General features: G+C 37.5%; 1 protein-coding gene across 50 annotated transcripts in view; it reads right to left on the bottom strand.

The window, feature by feature from the left end:
* Positions 1–8,324, bottom strand: part of CATSPERB (catsper channel auxiliary subunit beta) — a 116,490-nt gene extending 108,166 nt beyond the window's left edge. For 13 of the 50 annotated variants that reach the window (XM_081548205.1, XM_081548209.1, XM_081548244.1 and 10 more), the window contains exons 1-4: positions 7,587–7,737; positions 5,866–5,944; positions 3,302–3,390; positions 463–603 (exon numbers count right to left, since the gene is read on the bottom strand). In XM_081548205.1, coding sequence (XP_081404331.1) covers positions 463–603; positions 3,302–3,390; positions 5,866–5,944 — 309 coding nt within the window. In that variant the 5' untranslated portion in view covers positions 7,587–7,737. Of the gene's footprint in view, positions 1–462; positions 604–3,301; positions 3,391–5,865; positions 5,945–6,284; positions 6,498–7,493; positions 7,787–8,023 lie in introns of those variants that run through there. The other 37 variants (XM_081548252.1, XM_081548203.1, XM_081548206.1 and 34 more) reach the window with 16 other exon arrangements.
* Positions 8,325–15,416: the final 7,092 nt, after the last annotated feature.

Here is a 15,416-nt window from a genome sequence, read left to right as displayed (position 1 = left end):
GTGAATATACTAAAAACCATTTAATTGTACACTTTAGGCAAATTGTATGGCATGTAAATTATATCTTAATAAAGTTGCTACCCTCTTTCTCCCCTCCAAAAATGAAATAAAGACATTTTCAAAGGCAAAATACATCCAGAGAATTAACTGCCAGTAGACCTGCTCTGTAAGAAATGTTAAAAGTTCTTCATTGTTGAAGAAATATGACACCAGATGACAACTTATACTTACAGAAAAGAATGAAGAGCAGTAGAAATAATGAATATGTGAATAAAAAATATGAATCTTTTTCTTTTCTTCTCTTAATTTTTTAAAAGAATATGACTGTTTAAAGTAAAAAGTGTAACAATGTATTATTGGATTTAAATCATATTGCCAGATTAGCTGTTTTTAAAAACACATGCTAAAAGGAACAGTATTCTTGTTAATAATATATCACAGAATAAAATAAAATGTAATTACCAAAGTCAAATTAAAGTGGAAGATTCCCGTGTATGTACTATTTATGATTTCCAGGCTGGGAGCAAGTCCTGCTGATGTGAACACACTGAGAAACTCCTTTGTAGTAAACTCAACTTCAGATTGGAAAAAACATTGGATTTTCTTTGGGAAAGAGAAAAACAAAAACAAGTAGTGACAATTTGATGAAGGGAAGCATGTTTTATATTGATTTAAAAGTGAGGAGAAATCCATGAAAAGTAGATGTTGCTAAAGATTGCTATCTCTAGTAATTTCAGTCTTTAACATAAAAAAAAATCTATTTTGTCTCGCGTATAGGGTTATCGTTGACATTTTTCAAATTCCATATATATGCATTAGTATGCTGTATTGGTGTTTTTCTTTCTGGCTTACTTCACTCTGTATAGTGGGCTCCAGTTTCATCCATCTCAATAGAATCGATTCAAATGTATTTTTTTAATGGCTGAGTAATATTCCATTGTGTATATGTACCACAGCTTCCTTATCCATCTATTTTGAAAAGTACACTTTTCAAAAGTCAGTAAGCTATTATGCTAGTGTCATAACAGATTTCAATACATCCTATAATAATATTTTCTGTCATAGAAATGGTCATAAAGTTACTATATTTAATAAACATAGAATCAAAGCCTAATGCTATCACATGTAGAAATTTCTATTTTATTAACATCATTATTTTGTGTCTAAATAAGAAAGAAGCAAGTGTATGAAGCAAAATCATTTCACTGCATTTTTATTGAATATTTCCCAGTTGTGAGAAGGTAAATGAAAAGGTAGTGATCATAAATGGTGGATTTTCTTGAAAATCAATACTGATAGGAAGAGCTTCATCTCATTTAGTTCTCCTAGTAGAGATCACTTTGGGCAAGTTACCTATCTGAATTTCAGTTTCCCTATCTATAAAATGAGGAAACATTCATTCCAAGGATATTTACTGAGCCCTTACCATGAAGCAGGAAGTGTCATAGATGCTGGGGCAACAGAAGTGAACAAAACAGGCAAAAATCCTTGACCTAATGGAATTTGTATACTAAGGGGGTTAACCAGGAGATAAACCCAAATACAAAAGTGTTATCACTTCTCCACAGTTTATTGCTGTTTGTTAAGATGGTATATAAGCTCCAAATTCTAAGCACCCCTTTGAGTCACTCATCACTGAGTTCTCCTATGGGTATGTGCACTGCATGCGTAAATAAACTTTTTTCTATTTTTGGCTGTGCCCTGCAGCTTGCAGGATCTTAGTTCCCCAACCAGGGATTGAGCCCAGGCCATGGCAGTAAAAGTGCTGAGTCCTAACCACTGGGCTGCCAGGGAATTTCCAAAGTTCATATTTATCTCCTGCTTAATCTGTCTTTTGTCAGTTTATTTTACAGGCCCCAGCCACATAACCTAAGAGGGGAGGTTCAGTACTTCCCTATAGTACTTACCTTAAAGAAGATTAAAAGTTATAATGAACATGAAAATGCTTAGGAAAATGCCTGGCACACATAAATACTTTATAAATGTTAACTATTATTTCTACTAATTCCTCTTCTAGACCTGTGCTGTGGTGTGCTTAGTCTCTCAGTCATATCCGACTCTTTTTGACCCCATGGACTGTAGCCCACCAGGCTCCTCTGTCCATGGGATTCTCCAGGCAAGAATACTGGAGTGGGTTGCCATGCCCTCCTTCAGAAGATCTTCACAACCTAGGGATTTGACTCAGGTCTCCTGCATTGAGGCGGATTCTTTACCAGCTGAGCCATGAGGGAAGCCCCTTCTAGAACTAGCACATTACAACTATCCAAAAACTAGGTTATAATTCCCCTTCACAAAGGACAAAACTGAAAATCAGTTAGGTAACCTGCCCTAGGCCACACAGCCTATGTATGGTAGACCCAAAATTTGACCCCAGTTCTGTAAGTCTTTCTCTAGAGCTCATTTCTTCTCTAAAATATGTACTCAGAGACTCAGTCATGTCTGACTCTTTGTAACCCCATGAACTGTAGCCCACCAAGGCTCTTCCGTCCATGGGCTTTCCCAGGCAAGAATACTGGAGTGAGTTGTCATTTCCTTCTTCATTTCCCATAATATTTAATCACAAACAGGAAAGATGTGTGTGACTCAAAGGGCATGAACTTCATAAGAACTGTAAATAAAAAATTAAATATATGTTTGGCATATCAAGAAGGAATGGGGAACTAAGTCAAAGCAGACTTTAGGATAAATGTATTTGTCCTTATGGAGCAGTTTTCTTTGTTGTATTTATCAAGGATTTTTAGACAATCTGTGCAATTTTCATTAACTTATGTTTTTCTTAGTGTTTGCTTCATGACTATCCTATCCTATTTTATTTTGCTATGTTTTTTAAACTTTGTCATTATTTGAATCAAAGGAATCAAATAACCCTTACCCCAAATGACAATTGCAATGTGGTACTTGTTACGAAAGGAAAAGATTCTTTCCCAAGTTCGTGTGAGGTAACGTTCTTTCTCTAACAGGCTACATCTGTCAAACTTCAAATGAACAAATCAGATCCATAAAAAATGAAGATCATTACAGCTAATCTTTTTTTTAAAAAGAAGAAGGAGGCATCTTAAAGAAAAAAAAAAAAAAGGCAAACTACCCAGGGTGTTCAATGGCTAAAAGAAATATTTCACTTGATTCAAGGGAAATGAAATAGAAAGGATAGGAAGGATAATAATTTATATCTAATTTCACATCCTGAAGTCTGAAAATAGTAGAAGATATTTGAAAAGAGTACAGTGCTACTCGTTTCACATTTGGACTTAAAAGGAGTATGAGGGATTGTAAAACACATGCTATTAGTAATGGACCTTACCAAGTCATCAGAGGACAGATACAATTTGATAATTTCATCCTTTTGGGGAAACCCTTCACTATCACAAGCAAAGTGTGCCTCTGTATCACCTAAATAATACAAACACATATATGTATATTTTAGGTCATTAATGAATAATTTCCATTAAAAAACATTTTTAAACAGGAAATATTTTTAAAAGAATAAAAATTATAATTGTGTATTTTAAATTCACATCACTCTAGATAAAATTAAGTTCTCCCACTTTTTCATTTTAAAGATACAATTGGTATTGTTTTTCAGGTGCTAAGTCATGTTCAATTCTTTGTGACCCCTTGGACTGCAGCATGCCACGCCTCCCTGTCCTTCACTATCTCCCTGAGTTTGCTCAAACTCATGTCTATTGTGTCAGTGATGCCATCCAACCATCTCATCCTCTGTCACCCTCTTCTCCTCCTTCCCTCAATCTTTCCCACATCAGGGTCTTTTCCAGTGAGTCAGCTCTGTGCATCAGGTGGCCAAAGTATCGGAGCTTCAGCTTCAGCATCAGTCCTTCCAATGAATATTGAGGGTTGATTTCCTTTAGGATTGACTAGTTTGATCTCTTTTCTGTCCAAGGGACTCCCCAAGGGTTTTCTCCAGCTCTAAAATGTTAAAGCTAGCTTTGAAAGCTAATTTCAAAAGCATCAATTCTTAGGCACTCAGCCTCCTATTTATGGACCAACTTTCATATCCATGCATGATACTGGAAAAATCAGAACTTTGTCAGCGAAGAGATGTTTCTGCTTTTTAATTAGCTTTGTCATGGCTTTCCTTCCAAGGAGCAAGCATCTTTTAATTTCATGGCTGCAGTCACCATCAGCAGTGATTTTGGAGCCCAGGAAAATAAAGTCTGTCACTGTTTCCACATTTTCCCCTTCTATTTGCCATGAAGTGATGGGACCAGATGCCATGATCTTAGTTTTTTTAATGTTGAGTTTTAAACCACTTATCTATGCTGTGTTTGGAACTGAGACTAGTTCTATACTGAGATATTTTTTCCTCAAAAAATTGCAATAGTCCCTGAATAAACTGTGGTATTACAGTTTTAAATACTGTCCAGCTCTGGTTTTCTTTGAAGTTAAAGCCAGATGCAGCAAAGTACTGAAGCCCATCATAGGTAAGGCTAGATGAAGAGTGACTACAGACATCTTTTATAATAAGCATGGGTTTTGGTGGTATGCAATGGTAAAATACTTTTAAAAAGACTGTTTAATTTAAAGATGAGTTAGGGATTTTTTATATCATTTTTGAAAAAGTGTTTTAAATTTTCTGATCTTTTTGAAATGAAAAATGGCTGTCAGGAATATGCTGACAGTTTCAAAAAAGTAAATCAGGACTCACTATGTCCTTTCAAACTGAAGGTTCATTTGAACAAGGAACATGAAATCAAATACTTTAAAAAGTGCATGCTGTGGAGAGAGCATTTTGAATATAGGTAGTGGAAAATGTTTACATTATTATGTGATTTTGTTGCAGGAAATCTCATAAATACATCACCAATAATTAATGTCATATCTGTAATACTCTAGAAATTTGAAAATGGAATTTTTACTTAATTTAAATATTTCAAATGAAATTTCAATTAAGTTTGAAACTATTTAAATGCTAAAAATTTGATGTACAGAAAGATGGAAGCTTGCTAAAATTTTTTCGATAAAAACCTTTACAAAGTTGAAAGATGGGATTGATAAATCACTTATCCGTGGATCACTTATCCTTGTGCTGTCTTTGTGGAATACTCTTCCACATGCCTGCATAGACATTTGGGGGACCATATATATTGCTATCTTTCCTACAATGTTTTCTCTGACTCCATCCTGTGACCAGTTGGAAGTATATACTCTCTCTTCCCTGAAGTCTCATAAGTTTGCCAGTGACTCTCCAATCTTAGTTTATATCCACATTTGTGTAATATATTCTCTAGTAGATATAGGAAATAGAATTGATTCACTCCATAACTCATCCAATTCTGCAACACATCATGTGTAGAAGAGAGCCTGAAGTCTCTCCATCCACTCAGTCAACAATTTTTTTGAGCATCTACTATGTTCTGGTAGATCCAGTTTCGGATACTACAGAAGCTATACAATCTGCACAAATTGAGGTGGATTTGTCTCATTCCTTTTATAAAGTTTTACACCATGAAAATCCTATTCGTCAATTTGATCCATGTATTAATTTCAGAAAATTCTCAGATTATTAGCTTATAATTCAGTTTACAATTCATCTTATATGTAATCATTCATGGAGGAAAAATCAAAAAGATCTATCCAAATAATCCAAGCTTTGTAAAGATAAAATGCTCCTTAAAATTTAAATATTGTATGACTTACAAGTAATGAAATACTATAGCTAAAGAAAAGTCCCAAGGTGCACAATGATATTATTAGAAACCTCTACTACAATAGATAGTACCCATGGAAAACTGGAAGATAAGGTAAAGAAGAAGTGCTGAAAGAAAAAATTGTTAGTGAGGAAAGGCTATAAAGGGGAACTCATGAGGAGATTTTCTCTATTTTAGAGAGTAAGAGTCTGAAACCTACCTTTATTATATGTTATTCCTGATGAAAAGTCAAACATGTTCAAAAGTAAAATCAGAACATATAAATGTAGTAATTCCATCTGTTAGAAGAAACAAGAATTGTTTCCATTCATTTACTCTGAACATACTTTTTAGTTCCTTTTGCTATAAACAACAGCATAGTAAAGAAAACGTCTCTTTTGTGAATTAAAAATATTTCTCAATATGTGATAAAAGCAGAAAACAATGGACTAAACTCTATACTTACTCTTTAGTTGGTAAGAAAGATATTTATAAATATAATTATTGTAAACTAAAGAGCTGTGGCTCAGGTTTTTCTGTAATGCATGTAACTGTTAGAGAGGCATGATTAATTCTACATCTGTGTAAAACCCAACCTAAAACAGCTGTGTAAAGACTCTGGGGATGATATAGTTGTACCTTGATCTAAGATTCTGACTGCAATGCTCTTGAAAGAGACAACCCATGTGACTTCTAAGCATCCCTGCACATCCTTGCTGGGTACCAAGAATGCAAGGCCCTTTTCTCAGGGTTGTGTTTGCGGCAAGCAACCTTGAAGGATGAGGTAACATCTTCCCTGGACAAGCACAGGCTTGTTTCCATGAAGACTCTCCCAGACTTGGTGTTCTTCTCCTGTAATGCACACCACTATGTGTGTTAGCAAGTATCTGTTATGGGCCAAACCGTTTCCCACCCACCAAATTCATATGCTGAAGTCCTAAACTGAAAGTACATCAGAATGTGGTCATATATAGAGATGGGTGTCTTTACAGAAGTAATTAAGCTAAAATGAAATCATTAGGGTAGGCTCTAATCCAACATGACTGGTATCTTTATAAGAAGGGAAAATTTTGGACACACGCTCATACAGAGGGAAGATGATGTGAAGACACAGGGAGAAGGCGGACATCTACAAGCCAAGGCGAGAGGCCTGGAACACTTCCTTCCTTGTGGCTCTCAAAGGGAACCAACTCTGCTAACACTTTGATCTTGAAACTAAACAGGACTCTTTGGGACCTTCTTGCTTTGTTTGGGACCCTACATCTCCCCCACTTTTTGAAGTAAAAGAGGTTTCTCCTGAAGTTTGCAGGTTTCTCCTGAGTCCCTAAAGGCTGGCTCAAGAGTTAAAGATCAGGAAAGTGTGATCATGAAAAAAAAAAAAGAATAACTGTTCAGTCAGGAAACTGGTAATGATTTAAACAAAAGATTAGTCAGATAGCAGAGTCAGAGGACCTTTAGTTCCTCCACTAAGATGTTCGATCACTGGAAAGTGACTTAACTTCTTCAGGTTCAGGTTCATTTTCTATTCAGTCAAATAGGGATAACACTTCAGAGGGTTGTTGTGAAAAGAACTGAATAATAAACTAACACATCCAACAGCTACTTTACACAGAATAAGCACTTGATAAATATTATCTCTGAATCCATATTTTTATACATTGAAGCAACTTCTTTATCCTTATCATATCACACTCTCCTACTCATCCTTAACAGTCAAATTACCTCCACTTATTCCCATTTAACGCTTACAAGTTTCATGTAATGGTCAGATATAGGGCACAAATCTGGGCATTTCTATTTTCCGGCAACAAATAAATATTGGGGAATTGTCCCAGAGAAGGAACCTACCTCCCTCACCATCTGGTATTTATAGTTACTCTATTATCATGGAAGAGTGATTACACTATAAATTCATGCTATAGTAGGGCCCTTATTTCTTACTGTAATTTCCTCTTACAGGGATGCCCAACCAGTTGCACTTGTCTTTTTTATATTTTCCCAAGCTTTCTTCCATATAGGTTGACAAAGAAGAACCCAAATTGGGAGCCGAGTTTTCACACCTTACTGGTTTAGTAGTTCACTTAACTGTGGTAACAGCCAATCAGCTGCTACCAAGTACAGAAGCATGCTTAGAAAAACCTGAAGGACAGGCAGTTAGAATTTCCAGTTAACTGTCTCTTTCAAAGAGCACCAAAGGTCATTTTTTTAAAAACTCTTCAAGACATGGAGTTTGTTCAAACCTATCATCTTTTATACAACATCCATCCAGGAAGGTTCAGAAATCTACAAGTGACTATCTACAAAATACTTCAATCATCATGGGATTGAGTGCCTGAGAAGAAACAAAAATGATGAAAGTTCATATACCAACTACCTACAATGAGGTTTAAGGGAAGACAGTCTGCCAAAGAGAGCTTCATAACTGTGTCCAGAAAGAAGAATGGGACTTAATAGGGAAACCTTATTGATTAGGGTTGCTAAGTAGGAAGTTAGACACGAGCAACAAGGGGAGGCCTGGCTGAAAGGGATGCAAGCTGATCTCTAAACTTCATCCCAGACACACACAGCAGAGCTCATAGATACACTACAAAATAACTACAGAGACTTTTCAACTCTTGCCCATGTGTCCTGGGCACACAGTGGATACAAAAGACCACAGGGGCTTCTCCAAGAAACCTTAGGCAGTTAGGCAGTTAGGAGCTCATTAAGGGCTCATGAATATTCTACATCTAATTATAACAGATGGAATTATGGGAAGATATAAACAACACGGCCAGCTGTTATACAACTTATAATTGTCAATCGGCCTTGAGGGTATGCCCATTTAATAGTATTCCCTTTCATTGATTGGTGGTAGGTACAAGCTCTATTTTGAACCAGACATAACCAAAGGAGGAGACTGAAAGTATAAAAGAGGGAAGCCAAGAGGGTTTTCCAGGAAGGATGAGGAGGACTCCTTTTATTAGTCCCTTGGACTGCAAGGAGATCCAACCAGTCCATCCTAAAGGAGATCAGTCCTGGGTGTTCATTGGAAGGACTGATGTTGAAGCTGAAACTCCAATACTTTAGCCACCTGATGTGAAGAGCTGACTCATTGGAAAAGACCCTGATGCTGGGAAAGATTGAGGGCAGGAGGAGAAGGGGACGACAGAGGATGAGATGGTTGGATGGCATCACTGACTCAATGGACATGAGTGTGGGTAAACTCCAGGAGTTGGTGATGGACAGGGAGGCCTGGTGTCCTGCGGTTCATGGGGTCACAAAGAGTCAGACACAACTGAGCAACTGAACTGAACTGACTATGTGAACCTTTGTCAGAAAAGTAATGTCTCTGCTTTCTAATATGCTGCCTAGGCTTGTCATAGCATTCCTTCCAAGTAGCAAGCATCTTTTACTTTCATGGCTGCAGTCACCATCTGCAGTGATTTTGGAGCCCAAGAAAAGAAAATTGGTCACTGCTTTTACTTTTTCCCCTTCTGTTTGTCATGAAGTGATGGGACCAAATGCCATGATTTTAGTTTTTTAAATTTTGATTTTCAAGCCAGCTTTTTCATTCTCCTCTTTCACCCTCATCAAGAGGCTCTTTAGTTCCTCTTCACTTTCTGGCATTAGAGTGGTATCATCTGCATAGCTGAGGTTGTTGATAATTCTCCTGGCAATCTTGATTCTAGCCTGTGATTCATCCAGCCTAGCATTTTGCATGATGTACTCTGGTTAGAAGTTAAATAAGCAGGGTGACAATATATAGCCTTGCCTTACTCATTTCCCCATTTTGAACCAGTCAGCTGTTCCATGTCCAGTTCTAAATCTAACCGTTGTTTCTTGACTTGCATATAAGTTTCTTGGGAGACAGGTAAGGTGGTCTGGTATTCCCAACTCTTTAAGAATCCTCCACAGTTTGATGTGATTCATGCAGTCAAAGGCTTTAGCATAGTCAGTGAAGCAGAAGTAGATGTTTTTCTGAAATTTCCTTGCTTTCTCTACGATCCAACGAATGTTGGCAATTTGATCTCAAGTTCCTCTGCTTCTTTGAAACCCAGCTTGTCCATCTGGAAGTTCTCGGTTCATGTACTGCTGAAGCCTAGCTTGAAGGATTTTGAGCATAATCCTGCTAGTGTGTGAAATGAACACAGTTTTATGATAGTTTGAATATTCTTTGGTGTTGCCTTCCATAGGCTTTGGATTATAGTGTTTTCATTGTCATTTGTATCTAGGTATTTTTTGATCTCCTCTTTCAATCCTCTGATGATCCATTGTTTGTTTAGTAACATATTGTTCAGTATCCACCTGTTTGTGTATTCTTTATAGGTTTTGTCCTGTAATTTATTTCTAATCTTATAGCATTGTGGTTGAAAAAGATGCTTAATATGAAACTCCCCTTCTTATCCCAAATTATTTTTTCTCTCTTTTTTCCTTGCAACTTATTAGCTTAAGAAGTAGTTTATGCTAATGTTTTTCTCACATTCTGGAATTTTCTAATTGTATCATCATCGTTTTTATTTTTTACACCATATGTATATCTCATTTGTCCTGTAAATTGCTAAGTAGATTTAAAGGCTTGATCAGATTCAGGTTAATTTTTTTTGGCAGAGACACTTCATATGTGGAATTGAGTATTTCTAACAAGTGGCACTGGAGAAGGCAATGGCACCCCACTCCAGTACTCTTGCCTGGAAAATCCCATGGACGGAGGAGCCTGGTAGGCTGCAGTCCACGGAGTCGCTAAGAGGTGGACACGACTGAGCAGCTTCACTTTCACTTTGCACTTTCGTGCATTGGAGAGGGAAATGGCACCCCACTCCAGTGTTCTTGCCTGGAGAATCCCAGGGACGGCGGAGCCTGGTGGGCTGCCGTCTATGGGGTCGCACGGAGTCGGACACGACTGAAGTGACTTAGCAGCAGCAGCAGCAACAAGCAGCACATAATGTCTGGTTCTCTCTTTCCATGATACACCAACAACTATGTATTGCCTAGTGAAAATGCTCAGTCGTGTCCAACTCTTTGTGACTGCATGGACTATACAGAACATAGTCCTATATATTCTGTATAGTATTCTGTACAGGCCAGAATACTGGAGTGGGTAGACTTTCCCTTCTCTAGGGGATCTTCCCAACCCAGGGATCGAACCCAGGTCTCCCGCACTGCAGGTGGATTCTTTACTAGTTGAGCCACAAGGGAAGCCCCCATTTATTGCCTAGATCTGTTAAATTCACTGGAGGTGGCAAGATGGTGATATTTTATCATTAGTTTTTTCATTCATTCATTGGAATACTTCTATAAAGACAAAATTTCCTTCACCAACTATTCAGATACCCAGGAAAGGCAAAATAAATGATTCATTCTTTTCCTTCACTTACTAGGTTTGATTCTCTGGCAGTAATTCCCTAGCATCTTTGTAGAAGCAACCAATAGGATTTATTTTTAAATATCATTATGAATTTACAGATTTCTATTTAAATATATTTGAGTGTTTCTATCCATTACAGTTATTATCCTTATTGACGTTCGAAATGTCCAATGTTTAGCAGGTATGGTCTTCTTAAAGAGTCCTTTTGGCATGACCGTACTAGAGGCTTTGCTTGTTTGCTTTCCTCCTTTCTTCTAGGACAAAATGCTTCAGACTCACTCTATACATTTCCATTCCAAACATAGAATCAGTCATTTCTGTATGTAATTCTAATTCCTTTTACTGGAAAATGGTATTTAGTAACCATAATCTGAGGTAGACTAGCCTTTAAAAAAATAAAGATGTAACAACTTCATGGAAGATACATTGTATCTACTTAAAACTGAATTTCTCCACATAATTGTCAAAAAATCACATAAAGAGGAGAATTAGTAAAACAAACCTAGAGCAACCACTGCATAGAGATTACTATCAACTTCAATTCACATAAAAGTAGAAACATAAATATTGAAACCCAGCACGACCAAATCCAGAGTCTACATCAGAGCAAAGTGGGGTAGAGATTGTGTGGGAAAGAACAGATCTTCAAAGGGGTGAAGCAGTGTTTGGATATAGGTGGATTTCTCTGTAATAGAATTCTACTTGAGAGAAGGAATACTGAGAACAGGTTTGATAACTGGTATATTACAACAGTTGTAATCTCAATGGACAAGTGTTTGAGCCAGCTCCAGGAAATGGTGAAGGACAGGGAAGCCTAGCGTGCTGCAGCCCATGGGGTGGCAAAGAGTTGGACACAATTGAGTGACTGAAAAACAGCAACAAAATTACAACACTGGTTTGAAAATTTCCTTGCAATTTTAAGAAGGCACCATTCAGAAGAAGAGGTAGGTACCTTTGAATGAGGAGGAATTTCTCAGGTATTTGATAGTAAAAGAAAAAAGAAAGCAAACAATGGAAATTAAAGGTCTTACAGAAACAAAAGAGAACCACAAAATTGGGAAACACACTGACCCCACTCCGAAAAGTTTCCATCCATTCACTCAAAAAATGAACTTCCCTTTAACAACAGAAGAGGATGCTTTTGAATTAAGCAACCTAGATAGAACTAATGGCATTTTTTCACAGAATTAGAACAAATAATTCTAAAATTTGTATGAAATTACAAAAGACTGTGAATCACCAAAACAATCTTGAGAAAGAAGAACAAAACTACAGATATCATGTGCTCTGATTTTAAACTACACCACAAAGCTACATTACTCAAAACAGTGTAGTACTGGCACAAAAACAGACAGATGAATCAATGGAACAGAATAGGGAGCCCAGAAATAAACTCACATTTATATGGTCAATCAATCTACAACAAAGGAGGTAAGAATATATAATGGGGGAAAAGACAGCCTCTCCAATAATTGGTATTGGGAAAATTAGACAGCTATATGCAAAAGAATGAAGCTGGACTATACTCTCATATCACATTTAAAAAGCCCTCAAATGGATGAGGGCAATGGCACCCCCACTCCAGTATTCTGGAAAATCCCATGGATAGAGGAGCTTGGTAGGCTGCAGTCCATGGGGTCGCGGAGAGTTGGACACGACTGAGTGACTTCACTTTCACTTTTCACTTTCATGCATTGGAGAAGGAAATGGCAACCCACTCCAGTGTTCTTGCCTGGAGAATCCCAGGGACGGCAGAGCTTGGTGGGCTGCTGTCTATGGGGTCACACAGAGTTGGACACGACTGAAGCGACTTAGCAGCAGCAGCAGCAGCAGCAAGTGGATTAAAGACTTAAATGTAAAACTTGAAACAATCAATCTCCTAGAAGACAATAAAGGCAGTACGCTCTCTTGATGCTGGTCTTGGCAACAATTTTTTGATCTGTCTCCTCATGCAAGGGAAACAAAAGCAAAAATAAACAAATGGCACTATATCAAAATAAACAGTTTTTGGACAGCAAAGGAAACTATCAACAAAAGGAAAAGTCAGCCTACTGAATTGGAGAAGATAATTCCAAACAATATATCTGATGAAGAGTTAATGTCCAAAGTATATAAAGAACTTATACAACTTAACATCAAAAACAAAATAAAAAATCTGGGCAGAAGACCTGACTAGACATTTTTTAAAGACATACCAATGACCAGTGGAATATTAAAAGATACTCAACATCCCTAGTCTTAAGAGAAATAAAAAGCAAAACACAATAAGAAATTGCCTTATGTCTATCAGAATAGCTAATGTCAAAAAGACAACAAATAACAAATGTTGGCAAGGGTATGGAGAAAAGAGAACCCTCTTGCATTGTTGGTGGGGATGTAAATTAGTACAACTACTATGGAAAACAGTATGGTTATTCCTCAAAAAAACTAAAAATAGAACTATCATACAATCCAATACCTCTTCATGGATCACAGCCTTGTGTCAAAGGGACTTGCATAACTCAATGAAACTATGAGCCATACCTTGCAGGGTCATACAAGACAGATGGATCATAGTGAAGAATTCTGGCAAAATGTGGTCCACTGGAGAAGGGAATGGCAAACCACTTCAGTATTCTTGCCTTGAGAACCCAATGAACAGTATGAAAAGGCAAAAAGATATGACAACAGATGACCTCCCCAGGTCAGAAGGTGTCCAATATGCTACTAGCGAAGAGCAGAGGGCAATTACTAAGAGCTCCAAAAAGAATGAATTGGCTGGGCCAAAGCAGAAATGACACTCAGTTTTAGATATGTTTGGTGGTGAAAGTAAAGGCTGATGCTGTAAAGGACAATATTGCATAGGAATCTGGAATGTTAGGTCCATGAATGATGGTAAATTGATGTGGTCAAGCAAGAGAGAGCAAGAGTAAACATCAACATCTTAGGAATCAGTGAACTAAAATGGATGGGAATGGGCGAATTTAATTCAGATGACCATTATATGTACTACTGTGAGCAAGAATCCCTTGAAAGGAGTAGTCCTCATAGTCAAGTAAACAGTCCAAAATGCACTACTTACTTGAGTGAAGACTCAAAAACAACAGAATGATCTCAGTTTGTTTCCAAGGCAAACCATTCAACATCACAGTAATACAAGTCTATGCCCCAACCACTAATGCCAAAGAAGCTGACACTGACTTGTTCTATGAAGACCAACAACATATTCTAGAACTAACACCAAAAAAAAGATGTCCTTTTCGTCATAGGGGATTGGAATGCAAAGTAGGAAGTCAAGCGATAACCTGGAGGAACAGGCAAGTTTGGCCTTGGAGTATTTGTCAAGAGAACACAGTGGTCATAGCAAACATCCTCTTTCAACAACACAAGAGATGACTCTACACATGGACATCACTAGAAGGTCAATACTGAAATCAAATTGATTTTATTCCTTGCAGCCAAAGATGGAGAAATCCTATACAGTCAGCAAAAACAAGATCAGAAGCTGACTGTGGCTAAGATCATGAGCTCCTTATTGCAAAGTTCAGGTTTGCAATAGAAAGTAGGGAAAACCACTAGACCATTCATGTATGACCTAAATCAAATCCCTTATGATTTTACAGTAGAGGTGACAAATAGATTCAAGGGATTAGATCTGGTGGACAGAGTGCCTGAAGAACTATGGATGGAGGTTCATAACATTGTACAGGAAGCAGTGACCAAAACCATCCCAAAGAAAAAGAAATACAAGAAGGTAAAGTGGTTCTCTGAGGTGGCTTTATCAATAGCTGAGAAGAGAAGCAAAAGGCAAGGAAGAAAGAGAAAGATATACCCAATTGAATGCAGAGTTTCAGAGAATAGCAAGGAGAGATAAGAAAGCCTTCTTAAATGAACAGTGAAAAGAAATAGTGGAATACAATAGAATGGAAAAGACTAGAGATTTCTTCAGGAAAATTGGAGGTATGAAGGGAATATTTCATGCAAGGATGGGCATGATAAAGGACAGAAACAGGAAGGACCTAACAGAAGCAGAAGAGATTAAGAAGAGGTGACAGGAATTCACAGAGGAACTCTACAAAAAATGGTATTAATGACCTGGATAATCACGATGGTGTGGTCACTCACCTACAGCCAGGCATCCTGGAGTGAAGTCAAATGGGCCTTAGAAACGTTACTATAAACAAAGCTAGTGGAGGTGATAGAATTCCAGCTGAGCTATTTAAAATCCTCAAAGATGATGCTGTTAAAGTGTTGCAGTCAATATGTCAGCAAATTTGGAAAACTCAGCAGTGGCCACAGGTCTTGAAAGGTCAGTTTTCATTCCAATCCCAAAGAAGGGCAATGCCAAAGGATGTTCTGTACAATTGTGCTCATTTCACATGCTAGTAAGTTTATACTCAAAATCCTTCAAGCTAGCCTTCAGCAGTATGTGAACTGAGAACTTC

This window comes from Giraffa tippelskirchi, chromosome 12 (genome assembly GCF_054371585.1).
Source record: "Giraffa tippelskirchi isolate mGirTip1 chromosome 12, T2T-mGirTip1v1.2.pri, whole genome shotgun sequence".
NCBI classification, from domain to species: domain Eukaryota; kingdom Metazoa; phylum Chordata; class Mammalia; order Artiodactyla; family Giraffidae; genus Giraffa; species Giraffa tippelskirchi.
Note: the sequence above shows the minus strand (reverse complement) of the source record. Positions and strands in the feature narration are given on the sequence as shown.